Genomic DNA, 14461 nt, shown 5'->3' on the forward strand with positions numbered 1-14461 from the left:
GATACCTTAATTCACTTCTTTAAACATCAGCTGTCAGGACACATCCAGGTAATGTTCAGAAATGTACTGACCAGCAGTCTACAAGATTTCTACAAGAAAGCTTGAAGTGTGTGGAGAAAATTTGAAGCCTGACGTTAAACATGTGAACTTGCACCTTTTCACTTGGAAAAGAAAAATAGAAAAAAATCTGATTAATTAATAAATTCAATTTGACCAAAACCTTGGTGTGGTTGTGTAGCTCATTTGCTTTTTGTACATTTTCAGCTATCAGCTACTCATAAAAGAGTTGTGAGTTGTCAGTCCATCCTTGACCAGATTTCTTCTATCTAATGTTGTTAATGATTAACATTTTGATGAATTGTTGTTTGGAACAGATTCAGAGTTTTTATGTATAGAATATGTATTTTATTTACATCAAGTTAGTTTGTCCACGCTTTTCTCAAGTCATGCTTTCTGTAATCACAGTGACACTGAATTTCTTCTCTGGATATTTGAAATACCTAACTTTTAAACTCAAAGAAACAAAACTCTTTAGGCAGTCTTAAAAACTTCTTATAAGTTTTAATGGAAGGCCTAAGGAATTATTTAACTTAGTTTTGGTTATTGTTAGTTGAATAAAGATACTGACTTTTATAGGCTAAATTACCTGTGGGTAAGGGTACCAAATATAGGAAGAAGCAAGTATTTGTAGCTGATTTGCTGAAAAATATTCCTGTATTTGACACCTGCAAGATTATTATGTGGATTAAAGTTGTTTTTATACTGTACAAAAATATTCTGGGTGTGTATAATGCATCTTGAAGAGCCAGACTCCTTAGACTAGCTTTGCAATAGGATAACAGCCCTTCATAAAGAAACCAGCTGCCATCCCAGCCGCTGAATCCTCTACAGCTTTTAGGCAGTGGAATAGGTCACTTCTGTTGTCATGTGAGCTCGTAATCAAAACAGATGGATTTGAGGCACAAGAGAGACTTAAATGGATGATTTCATGGCTTAGTTTTAATCAGAGAAATGTGACGTTTTGTTGCAAATGTGAATTCTAATTTTGGCCTTGCTTTTGGTTAATTGCTGTTAGCATTACCGTACGTTGCCTGAAATATAGTAAGTTCCTGAAAGCATAAATATATTTTAAACCTACCTTTTCTCTTGGCAGCCTTGCTGCTCTTTTTCATGTGTGTTGCACAACAGGAGAGCAGATGATCCATAAAATCCTGCTCTAAATTACTGAAGTCTTTTAGTGAGTCTCTTAAGGACTGGGATTTATTCTTAGCACTGAGGTAGAACTAAAATCAAGTTTAAAACAATATTTTTTTGGGGTGGAAATACCCAGCCACACATACCCTCTCTGTGTGCTAGTACTGTTTAAAAGCTTGAAATTGTTGCACAGAACTTTCCAGTTTGGTAGCGGATATCATTAGCTTTGGGATGTGCAATTAATTTTAGTTGTCTTTAGGAGGAGTTTCTCCACAAAGTGGATCCAGGGACATGAAAGATTCCTCAAATCTTTCACTTCACTTAACAAGGTCCAACTATGAAAAATGTTTGCACAATATCCTGCTATAAATGGAATGCCAGGCAAAAGTAAGTTGCTTGAGTTAACTTGCTGGCTGGTTATATAGTTTAGGAGCAAAATGATTTTTTTTCTTAGAAACAAAAAATGGTACTGTTAAGTGTGTGATCCTGGGTATTTGATGGGTTAAGTGTGTGATCCTGGGTGTTTGGTGGCCATTGGTATGTGTTACTTTTTTATAACTGATGTTTACAGGTAGTCCAACTGTAGTTTTTCCTGTCAGTGCTAAAATGGAAAAACAAGAAATGGTGATCTAAATTTTTTTTTTGCTTGTGCTGATTATTTTCCAAGTTAAGATTAATACTTACTGGTTGTAACCATTAAGATATATAAGATATTCCTAGCTTGAGCTTTTGAGCTAAGTTTTATGCATTTGCTAGCTGGTGGGTTGATTTTAATAAAGTTTGATTTCTAAAATTTTAAGGCCTTTAAGGTTTTGGAGACGTGCTCTTCACTATATCGAGCTTTTCTCTTACTTGTGGATTAGGAATTCAGGGATAGCTTTGTCCCTTTTTTTGGGTTGAGATAAACAATATAATAATAATATGATTATCTGAACTTTTAATGTATAATTGTGCAAAGGAATGTGTGGCACAGCTTTCCCTCTAAAACTACAAGCTGATTTAAAATAACTCTGAAATAACTGGTGTTTTCCTGTTTTGAGAAAGCTTTGATAATTAAAGTGAATGTGATGATAATTTAGATACAATCTGCTATACAGAGAGAGTACAAGTTCATATAGTTTATATAGCCTGTGCTCTAAAACAAGGAGAATGTGCTTAGCTCTTCTCACTAAAGAGAAATTCACAGAGAGAAGATAGATGAATATTGTGAGATACGTTTGAAACAAGGTGTTTCCAAAGCCAGTTGTGGGAAACAGTTCAAAGATAGACTTCAGCATGGATGTTTGTAATTTGGAGATTTTCTGTGTCAAGGTGATGGATTAGGTAATGCAATAAATTTCTTCTGTTTCCTTAATTTGTTTTCAGCTCTAGTTTGCAGTAAGTAAAACATTAATGTGCTGTGTATGCCTGTTTCCTTGCTATGACTGAATATATTAAACCTGTAAATTAATTTATTAAACTGGGGGGAATGTTTTCAGTCTTCTAGCATTGAAAGGAGGGAAAAAAAAAACCAACAAACCAAAACTTTTCAAAACTCACATATCTGAGTCAGCCTAATGCCTTGCTCCTGCACAGCAGGTCTTCTGTAGCTGGTAAGTGCAACTAAATTATCATGAGATCCATACAAACGGTCTACATTAGGCTCATTTATTGTCATGAGACCAATTTTTTTTGTCTTCAAAGTGCATGCTTTCTCACTTGCTCTCTAAAGTAAGGTATAATTGTGATTTCTTGTGGTCTTTGATTGGAAATCCTTTGTGTGCAATCCTTAAGCCCTGTATTTTTCCTGCTGTTTAGAATGTGATATAAACACCTAAAAATGAAACAATTGAAAAAGAGATTATGAGAGAGGAGATGTAATGTTAGTGTCGTGGTTTGAAAGAGCAGGAATCTCAACAGTAATTGGGGAGCTATCCCAGTTTTAAGTAAATCTCCATAGATTTTGAGTGAAAGACCTAGAGAAAGTGGTGCTGTTAATATTTCTTTTGATGTTCGACTAACATTTCTGTGAAACCTTCTGTATGTCCTCTGAACCTGTAGATGTTATAGATGGCTGAAAATGAACCTTTTAACTGTTTTTTTTAAAAGCAGTCCTAAGACCTTGTACTGCATCACATTTGTAATGATGACAACTATTGCTTTTGTAAGTGCCGAATCTTTTGAAGTATTAGAACTTGCTTCCGAAGCTAACTTCTCATTGAGGCAAATTACAATGAAAGCATGTGCTGAAGAGAGTGAAGAATATGTAAGTGTGGTGGAGATGGGCAGTTAAGCTTACTTAAATTAAAAATAGTGTACATAATTTTTTACCCTTATTTACATACCTCTTCCTCCCTACCCATGGTTTCTTTAATTTTTGAGAAAAACAACCTGCTCTTTATAATTAGTTTTGAGTAAATTTACATGGTTTGAAGAACTAATCATGTCTGTCAGTTATTCTTGCTTCTAAAGAACTGGCATCAAGTCATCTAGTTAAAAGGTATATATTGAATTATTTTTTTCATAGAGCATCTTGTACAGCTTTTGGTTCTCTTGAAGTTACATTAATTTAATCTACTCCCATCTCTCGCAACGACTTTAGTTTTTCTGCTCCTACACGTCACATTTATTTTTGTGCAACGCACACACAACATCTCGAAGTACTGTGGCGAAATATTGGTTAAGCTGATCTATAGTGTGTTATGATTGTAGTCATAACACTGGAAGAAAGTATGTATTTAAGCTGCATGGATGAATCTGTGTTCCTGTAATCAGATTTACTGATTTCTAGAGGTGGGATCTGTGCTGGCAACGGCTGAGCTGCCTGTGTAGACCAAGCACCTGAAGGGTTTCCGGGGGATGCTTGCTGCTTTGTTTTGACAGCAGAAATCCTGTGGGCATTACTTGTAAGAGCAATGGTGAATTATAGAAAGAACTACTGATAACTCGTTATTTCTTCAGAACCAGGTCTTCCAAGGAGAATTAGTTGAATAATGGAAAGTAATGTTTCTACCCTTCACAGCACAGTTAGTGTATTTGAGGACTTCTACGTGTATGCAAAGTTCTTTGCTGAAAGGAGACTTCAAAATATGCCTTCTCTGTTTCAAAGTATTTTGGTGTGGATGATGAAACTCCTGTCATCTTGGACTTTCAGTTCACTGTTTTTCATTGTATACGGAACGTAAACTGTATAAGATTAGAACAATCTTCTGTGGGTTTAGCACAAAGAGGTCTTAAATTCTTGACTTGGGCTGCCAAGTGCCGTCATAACGTAAGGATTTTTTTTAAGAAAATTTGGATGTTTGCATCTGAACCAAGCTCACAAATTGCTTGTGATAGCACAGTATGCTTTGGGGTTTTCTTTATGTGTACTGTGACAGAAGAATGTTCCTTGTCTAAACTTCCTAGTGCTTTAATGAAAAGAGGCTTGCTATCTGGCTGAGACTTTGTAGTACTGCAGGGTTGGATAGTCAGGAAAAGATGTTTCTTTGAATTAAGTTTTACAGATTTATAATGGGTAAAGTTCTTGCCCACTCAATAAAGAAAAATTGGAGTGAAAGATTTTTTAGTTAAATCTAACTGAATTAGCCTCATCCATTTCTTAGAGTATTTTGAAATCTCTATTCTTTTTGATAGATTTTAACGTTATCTTTACACATGACCTTCTTGTAGGTATATTTTAAACTTTCTTGGTGATAGTTGGATCAAACTAACTGCTTTTTTGAAGCAATAAGTTTAAAATTTAAACTATAAAAAGTTCCTTTCTAAATGCTCTCTTACAACTTCTGTCAGGATTGTTTTTTAACACGATAAATTAAATAGATTTAGAGGATGCATCTTTAACATCTTAACATTGTCATTGCAGGTACATGATGCTTGTTGATGGCAAGAATGAAGTTTATATGATTGATCGAGACAATTCAATTTTTCACGTATCTAATCTGGAATTTCCGTTTCGCAAAGATCTTCGCACACATCTAACAAACACTCTTCTAGATGGGGTAAGGAGTGTACTGTATAATAATTGTAATGATTTCAGCAGTTTTTTTTTTTTTTTTTTCCCCACAAACAGCACCAAGTTTTTTAGGCTTGGATCAGTGAATCATGGGATTTAGGAGTAATAGATTCAGCCACTGGCTGAATGTGGAAATCACACTGTTCATAAGTCACTTTTTATCTACAGAATAGCAATGATAACTGCTCTGGGGGGAGCTGTTTACTTGTCTTTGAAATAAATCAAGGTATTGAGATGACATTCTCTGAGTATGAGAAAAAGCTTGAAAAGAATCTAAAGAAATAAATGCAGAACATCATCTCTCATTATAGCTTTGTTTTGATTCAGTAAACATAGTGAATTTAACCCAATTAATGTAAATATTTGTAAAATTTGATAAAATTTTGATATTTTGATAGACTTGTAAACTTATGTTTTTGCTTCTGTCATCTCAATTTTCAACTAATTTGAATTACTGACTAATTTAGAAATGGTTTAGTTGTTTGAAACATTTCTAAGTAGTCATGCTAATTTAGATTATGTAAATGTGCTAATGAACTTTGTTAGCTAGTTGTAAAACAAGCTGTAAAACCTCTGTATTTGTTAAAAATCTCTCCTGGAGTGTTCTTAATTGCTAAGCTTTTCAGAAGAGTAGCCACAAGAAGAGAATATTCCTTTCTTGACCTCCCTATTTTAGCAGAAGAAAAGAACGGCATTAGTTCTTCTACCCTGGCAGGTGTTTAGTGTATGAATGCACTTTCCTATCATGTTTCAGTAGCAGTGGAGTTGTTCTACCTTGCTGTCTCTCTTGCTTGGTAAAATGCTGAATATCTGGGTTGATCTTCTATATTGGTCTTCTGAAGCTCAGCGCACCTTTCACATGCGGAAGGCCATATTGTCATTCTCATTGTTACTTTCTTTCCTTTCTCAGGCCTTTGTTGTCAGTATCCTTGAAATGTCACTTCTGTGTGTGGCATGTCTTACTGAATACACATGGGAAGTGTATGTAAATCCAATCTGTGCATCAGGCACAGCATTGCTAGCTGGCTGAGGGTGGTGACTGTCCTGCTCTGCTCTGTGCTGGTGCGGCCTCACCTTGAGCACTGTGTGCAGTTTGGGGCGCCACAGTGTAAAAAGGCCACAGAGGGTGTTAGGAAGTGCCCAAAGGAGGGCTATGAAGATGGTGAAGGGCCTAGAGGGGATGACATAAAAGTCAGACAGCTAAAATCACTTGGTTTGTTCAGCCTTGGTTTATTCAGGAGACTGAGGGGAGGCCTCATGGCGGCCTGCAGCTCCCTCACGAGGGGAGCGGAGGGGCAGGCGCTGAGCTCTGCTCTCTGGGGACAGCGACAGGACCCGAGGGAACGGCATGGAGCTGGGACAGGGGAGGGTCAGGCTGGGGGTTAGGGAAAGGTTCTGCACCCAGAGGGTGCTCGGGCACTGTGACAGGCTCCCCAGGGCAGTGGGCATGGCACCGAGCCTGCCGGAGTTCAAGAAGTGTTTGGACAATGCTCTCAGACACATGGTCTGGTTTTTGGGTGGGCCTGTGTGGAGCCAGGAGTTGGACTCGGTGGCCCTTGTGGGTCCTTTCCAACTCAGGATATTCTGTGATCCTTTGATTCTGTGTGAGGAGAATTATTGCAAGGAACAACATACTGTCCGAGAGGCAGAGAAGCAGATAATGGAATACTTCCCACTGCCTTTGCTTTACTGAAAAATTGAGAGCATGCTGTGGTAAATGTGATGTTCTCAGCTCAAAAGGGGTTGCACAAGCTGTCGTGTCTGGAAGAAGCCTCTACAGCCAGACAGGTTCCTAACCACATACTTCAAAATATTCTTAATGGCATACATTAGGCTCCATACTGTTGGGGTAAGACTGGTACTATTTTTTCTTTCTCTAAGGCTCTTGAGAAAAGCAATGGCTTGCCAATGTCCATATGCTGCAATCCTCTTTTGTTGAAGAGAGTTCCTCCCATTCTTCCTATCTAGGAATTATTAATTCCTAACCCAAACAATGTTTGTGGATGATAGCAAAGCTTCTGAAACTGCAGTTGAATCCGTTGCTGAAATTGCCTGTAGACAGTACACTTCGGTAGTTTTTTCAGTGGTGTGCCCCTTGTTGCCCATGGGGTGAACAGGATGAGCACTCTGTCAGGACGTGTTTTGGGGCTCTGCTTGCACTGGCTTCTTATGTCAGGTGAGAGGACAGTCAGCGGGAGTGACAGTGCTCAGCTCACCACTCTCTAAAACACTTGAGAGTTACGGGTTTGGGCTCTTTCTTCTTTTCCCTCACCCTTTGGCTGTGATTGTGAAGGAGTATCCAAAGGTTGTATTGAAAGAGGAAAGTGTTGGCTCTATAAGCATACAGGGAAGCATGAGGAAAAAATTGGAGCTTGCTCTTCTGAAGCTGTTGTTTTTTTCAACCTGCACAGCTAAATAACGTGCAATGCTTTATTAAGGTAATTTACTATACCAGGACTGGGGGGCAGAGGGGAGGGGGAAGTGTAGTCCGTAGCTATAGTTTATTAAATCATATTTAACAAGCAGTTAAACTTGTTGAAATGACAGATGTTTTGAGATGAGGTGAACATCCAGTTAGCTTTAAACCAACGGTATCTTTAAAAGGAAATTTATGCTTTTTTACATTAATTAAAATCTTCAGTTGTTACTGGCTAGCAGGCTGAAGCAATTTAACAGAAATAAACAAGATCTGGAGTTCATGAAATAACTTCAGTGGATGCGTACAGAGAAAAGGGAGATCAAAAGAAGGTACATATAAAAGTTGAGATAGAAAGGAGAGGATTTGAGATTTTTATTTATATTGGATAAAGATCTATGTGTGCAGAATCATCTTACCAATAATGATCAGCCAATACATGGAATAAAGTGTACTTTTCTGTAGGATCTGAGTCTGGGAAGGATCTTAATAGTGTCAGGAAGAAAATCTACTGAATTGCCCTTTAAGAAGGAAAATTACAATGCCAGACTGCCACTGGAGGAGATACAGGAAGAATTGATAAGTTAGGGAAAGATTTCAGGTGTTTTTGAGAATTTAAAGCTTACTGCACAAATATATTTCATATTATTCTGGTCATAAACCAGTGAAGAATGAGCTGTAAAATATGTTCTGTCCATATGATGCCTTTGTTTTCCTTATGGGCACCTTGAATTGTGCAGTGCTTTCCTGCTGAGGAAAGTGACTCAGAGTTTTATTAGAAATGAAGACTTCATGAAGTAAGAGGTGCACCTTATTACTAAGATAGGGTGAAGTTTTCAGGCTGAGGTTAGGCAAGTCATCTATCTCAGAGTTAAATTATAGGTTGCCTTTGACTTCATTGTCTCTTCCCACAGAATCGTAAAGGAGCACATAGTTTGCTGTCCTTGTTTTGTAGCAATTGGTTTATTAGGAAGTCTTTGGAAAGGATTATTTCAATAGTTCTTCAGGGGCTCTGCTTCTCTCTTCTGTGTCTTAAAAACAGGTGATTTACTAAGGTGGGCTAATATGCATATGGTGGATGACAGGGGAGCACACATTTCGATGTCTATGTAAATGTGGCGGTGACTGCGGCATAGGAGAGGGGTTCTGATCTGGCATTTTGTGACTCCCATATTTATAGTTTGTCTCTTAAGAATAAATGAAGTTGAAAGAATTTACGGTCAGTCATTAGTTGCATCACATATTCACAGTTACGTAGGGTATGAGCTGTAACCACTAAATTTGTTGCTTTGTAAAAGTTTGATTGTTAAAGTGTATTTGAATATTTTACTCTTGGCATAAAATTAGCGAGATTTTTTTTTCCTTTTTTTTGTAAAGTAAAAAGCAAAATGAAATGAAGTCTTGGTTGAGTAATGTACCTTGAAATAAAATAAAATCTTTTGATGGATAAATACTTTCATAGTGCAGACTATTAAATTAATTTGTGTGGTCAGTTTAATAATAATAAAAGTTTGGAATATACTTCTTTTCAATTGCAATTCCTTTCAACAGGTTTGATGCTAGAACTTGTTTACCGTTTGAAGTATCACAAGCTTAACTTTGAAATTCAATATTTCTTTAATGTTCATGCCAAAAGATAATTTTCATAACTGTTCCTTTACTCTGAATATGTGCATGACTTCTTTCTTAATCTATGTGAAGAATTTTTTTTTGCATTAACATATTTTGCTAATTAGTACTGTTGGAACTAATTCTTTAATTACAGGTTGACGTAGTTCATACTTACTGTCCTTGAAGTAGCTTTTTTGCTTTCAGAGAATGATGGTATAGAATGAAGTGCCCAAATGGCATTGCTTTGCATTAATCCTAAAAGTATAAGAAAGAAGAAAACAGATGAATTCTAACTCATCAGTGCCATGCAGTGAAACAGTTGCATGTGTTCAGAATACAAAAGATTTAGTCTCTCCAACTTGCTTTGAGTGACAATGCATAAAACTTTGGTAAAGGTAATTTCCATGAATTCAGTGAACTCTTAACTTGCTTTAAGGCTTCTGATGTAAGCCTTTCATGCAGTTGTCTTTGAGAATCTCAAATGCATTTAGGGTTCACTTCAAGCTGAAATTACTTGCAAGCAGTTCTTACTGTGATCAATTACATCTTGGGTGATGAGAGATTTTGTGCAATACTTCGTGCTCATCTCCAGTTCTTCAGTTGTGTTTATTCCTCTGGCATGGAAGAAAGTTTTCTGCAAAGATCATTAAAACTAATTTGAACACTACCTACAGGTGACTAGCATAATATGAGGTATTCCTTTAGAAAGCCAAGTGTTTGGTCTCCTTACCACTGTCTGAGGGAATGAATGAAGTGCAGCAAGGGTTTTGGCTGCCGTGCAAGAAAGCTAGTTACTTCCAATAAGTTTTTTGATATTGTACATAGCTTTGGAACAATTTAGTAGAAAATGCAGAGGTGTCCTTAGGCTTGAAATATTTTCTTCCTTTGAATTGCTATTTAATATTTTTGTGAACAAGGGCTCATTTTAAATATACAGCATCTAAGTGTATTAAAAAGTTTTTTTCAACTAATGAGATAAGATGTGATCTCTGAGCTGTCAGGATATTCCCATCATTTCACAAATAAAACTAGCTGTCAGTCATCTGTGTTTGTGAGCAAAACATCTGGTGTTCAAAACTGCTCACAAGTGTGGCAGAACATCCAGTAAAATTCAGCTGGGTGAGGACTTTCTTAGAAAAAGTACTAAAAGAAAACACACACGTCTGTTTTTTTTTCCAAGCATTTAAGGCTGTCATCTTTTATTACTTAAATTTTAAAACAGCAACAGTGGTATAGGCATACGTGCTGTCATGTATTATAAATGTCTATCAATCTCAGACGCCTCTTGTGGCATCCTTGAACCCTCCTTGTCTTCAAGTCAAATAAATGGAAGGTTTCAGCCACTCTGCCCTTTATGTCCTTTAGGTGAAGTACCTGACACGTGACATCCTAGATGGATGTGGCTCTCCTAGAGCTTTAATTTAAAACCTACTGAGCGCATGAACACAGGGAGCAATGCACACCGGTGAAGACATCCTGCAGAACTGCAGTCAGTGTAGGGTGAGAACCGTGTACGTTTCTGTGTCAGTACAGACCTCGTGTATTTGTAAGCTCTGTCAGGAACGGCACAGCTTACAACTTGTTGAGTTTGCAAAAACTGGCACCTTGTACAGTATAGATTTTTTTTTTTAAAGCTATTTGTATTCCTAAAAGACAGCAGTGGCTAGAATTGTATTGAAGGTAAATGGATAAAGGAAAAGGCAAGGGATAAGAGGAAAAGGAGCAATAAACAGATGTGTGATGGGATCTGACTTCATACTCTGTTTCAACTAACTGTACGTTCTGTAAGTTACTGGTAAGATGAGATCCTTTGATTTGTGATTAAATTTTGGATTATTTTAAGTCCAAGTTGCTTGCTAAATAAGCTGTTCATGGAAAGATGGGGAGTTCCCTGAGCTGTCAGTCCAGCATCGTTCTTTTTGGTTCGTGTCCAGCTCAATGCTTTTAGCACAGTTGTTGTTTCTAATATGCTGTAAAACTGTGCACCGCAGCACCAGAAAAGAAGATTAACACCAGCACACTTTTCCAGATTACGTTAAAGAAACTGGCCATTGGAGCTTGTTCTGCAAACCTGCAGGTTAAGCAAGTATCTAAGGTGGCAGCCAATGGACAAATGGTAAAAATCAGATTTCCTAGCAGTGGTAATATGGAAACACACCACAGTGCCTGTAAACCTACACAGGACACATAGAAGGCAGTGCACGGATGCAGCTGTGTCTTGTGAATAGTTTTGTGTTCTGTTATGTTGCCATGTGAATGTTTTTCATTTTAAGTTTTTAGTTACCTAGAAATCGGCTTAAATATGGCCTTATAGTATCAGGTTATTAATCAGATCAGAATGAGTGAGTTTGAATTTGATGAGTTCTTCAAATAGTTCATATTTCCATGAACTTGCTTCTGAGATCTAATCCCTGAGGTGTTTTTCAATTCTTACAATTTCAAGAAAGACTCTGAAATCAGAGTCTTAAATAATGATGTGTTAGAGTACTTTTAATCTGAATCATTCTTATGATCACATTGCAGCTTTTGCCTTATGACAGTTATATTGGCGTAACTAATGGAGCAGCGAACGCTGGTGTCATGATGGAGATGAGCAAGACAGGAATTTGTCATCTCTACTACTGAAGCATATTGCGTTACCGTGTGTTTGGTAGTTGGGATTTCAGTCAGGATCTGAAAAGAGAAAAAGAGGAAGAAAAGAAATGGAGATGTGGCAAGAGGCTGGTCTAACCCGCAATAGGGTTGAAGAGGTTTATATGTCTGAAGTAGAGAAGAGGTTTTGTTCTTAAATTTAATTCTGTGTTAAAACTAAACATCCCAGAGAAAACTTAGTCCTCTTGGCTGTATTTTACAATTAGTCTTAAAAAGAATATCCAGAGATCCAGATTTTGGAAAATTAGACTTAAAATCCTTTCATACCAGGCCCTGGCATGTTTTCAGGGTTTTGTATACAAATGCTAGCTTTGCATCATTCAGATTAGTCATTCAGAGTATCTTTCAGTCTTGGCCATGAAAAAACAATCTCCATTTCTGTATTCAGTTTATAAAAGATGAGATTAAAAAAAAAAAAAGAAGAAAAAAGTAGCCAACTTCTGCTTCCCTATTGTTATTTGAGAACAATAGGTTTGAGTTTTCTAGTTAAGGTTTAAATGCCTCAAGCTTTGTATTTACTTCGAGACAAATTTACATTTTAAAACTGCTTGCTTATTTTTTTTAAAGCCAAATGTGATTACATTCTAGGTACAATTCAAGAAGTTTGGTATGTGTACAGACTTAAAATTAATCTTACAATGAAAATCTTGTTAGAGTTTACTTTGTAGAAGTTAGGGATTCTAAGAGAAGTTACAAGGTTGTAAAACAAAAATGTTATTGAACTAGCAGGAAACATTTAAATGAATTTGAGTTGATATAAAGTTCTCTTTTTGGATTAATTATTGAGCACATAGCTTCGTTTTCATCATGTCATAGTGAAATATTTTTATCTTCTATTGTTTCATGTCATGTGTGTGAATTTGGAATTTTAATTTTTTATTGGCAGCAAAAAGTCCTTAGTAGATACAAATATCTTAATAACCAATAATTGGGTGGTGGAGAGCAGGACGGAGGAAGACGCATAGTATTTAGAGAAGTGAATATTTCGAAGTTGTGCTTGAAAAAGATTTACCCATTGGTTGACTGTTACCATTTTCAATTGTGACTAATTTACATGAAACTAAATAATTTGTATTAGTTTAGTAAACTAATAAACTGTGTCTAATTCATATCACAAGTCTGAGCACAGATTTAAGTATGAGCATTTAAGGTATATGTATTTATTGTATGGTGATCATTAATAGACTTTCTCCTTGCTGACGTATTTTCAAGGTGGATTACCAGTATATATTGAATCGGAACTAGTTTCATGTGATAGCGGTACTATCTGTGATATTTCCATTTGAAGGAACCCTACTGCTGAGTCACAATGCAACATTCAAACAAATTGCACTTGTCACCGCTGCTTAGAACACAGCTAATGTGAAAAGATCCAAGCTGAACATAGAAAATGGATGGTAATGCTTGTTCTTAGCTTGTTTACCGGTTCTCCTTGTAGGTGAGATTTCCAAAAGTGGTTAGTTCACTTAGGATTGCAGTTCTTACTGAGGTTTTTAAAAACACATTATTCCCTCAAGGAAGGTAATGATTTTGAAAGCTGTGGAGAAACTAATGGGTAAATGTTGCAGATCAAAACGTGGAACCTTAGGACAGCTCCTTGGCTTTTCGCTGAATGCTTCATGAGGCATTTAGAGCAATAATACTTCTATAATGCTGACATACTGTAAAATATTTTTGATACTAAAAATGTGGCCATTATTTGATTACATCATGCTTACAGGTATAAATGCTAGCTATAAATGTGCTGGCTTCTTTTTGTATTCATGAGATAAACCTAAATGTCTTTTTGTTTGTTTTAGGAAATGATCATTGACAAGGTTAACGGACAGGTTGTTCCTCGGTACTTGATATATGACATTATTAAGTTTAATGTAAGTACTTTTGGTTTTATTGGTTTTATCATTAGTTATTGATTCTCATTTCTGTTTTAATCTTATCCGTATTATTAAGAGCTTGAGAATAAACCTAAGCACCAAAAGTGTCTGAGTATTTTGCAGGTCAATAAAATGCAGTGCATCAGAATTAAGATCGAAAGCAGCCTTCTAATAGGCATTGATTCATTTCCATGTGGTGGTGGTTTGAAACAGTCTGCTAAAGACTGTGTGAAAATTTCCCATTTCTGGAACGTGTCTGAAGTATAGAGACAGTGAAAACTGAGAGTGGATGGAGAAGCTAGCGTGTCAGCGGCATACATGTTACCTGAGCATCACAGTGCTCCTTGCTAGGCTACTCCATCACCCGTTTCTCAAATTTCACTTTGAAACCAGGCATCTGGTTCTCTGATAGTTGTGCTCTACGGCAGACTCCCCTGTTTATGCTGGCTGTAGGGCAAATAGGTGAGAAAGAAAAATGTTGTGGAAAAGGAGAAGCCTATTTTGACAGCTAGAAATCAAGTCTCTGTGGTCACAGGAGAGAACTATTGAAAAATGGGGAGAATGAGAAACTTTTTTTTTTACAGCAGCTTTCAAAGACGGTAAGTATTTGAAAGTCACCAAAGGGCTATTGCATGTTACCTTTGTAGATTTTTTGTTTAATTTATTGTATTTTCCCCCCAAAGTCATGATATACGTGAAATTCGAAGTTGGTCTTATGAA

The 14461-nt window shown here is 36.7% G+C and overlaps 1 protein-coding gene across 3 annotated transcripts in view; it reads left to right on the top strand.

Annotated features, from left to right (window-relative positions):
* RNGTT (RNA guanylyltransferase and 5'-phosphatase) overlaps positions 1-14461 on the top strand; it is a 187828-nt gene that overhangs the window by 46195 nt on the left and 127172 nt on the right. For all 3 annotated transcript variants that reach the window (XM_080585426.1, XM_080585425.1, XM_080585427.1), the window contains 2 exons: positions 5039-5174; positions 13667-13738. In XM_080585426.1, coding sequence (XP_080441552.1) covers positions 5039-5174; positions 13667-13738 — 208 coding nt within the window. The remainder of the gene's footprint in view (positions 1-5038; positions 5175-13666; positions 13739-14461) is intronic.

Source organism: Anser brachyrhynchus (assembly GCF_964034855.1).
Source record: "Anser brachyrhynchus genome assembly, chromosome: 3".
Lineage (NCBI taxonomy): Eukaryota > Metazoa > Chordata > Aves > Anseriformes > Anatidae > Anser > Anser brachyrhynchus.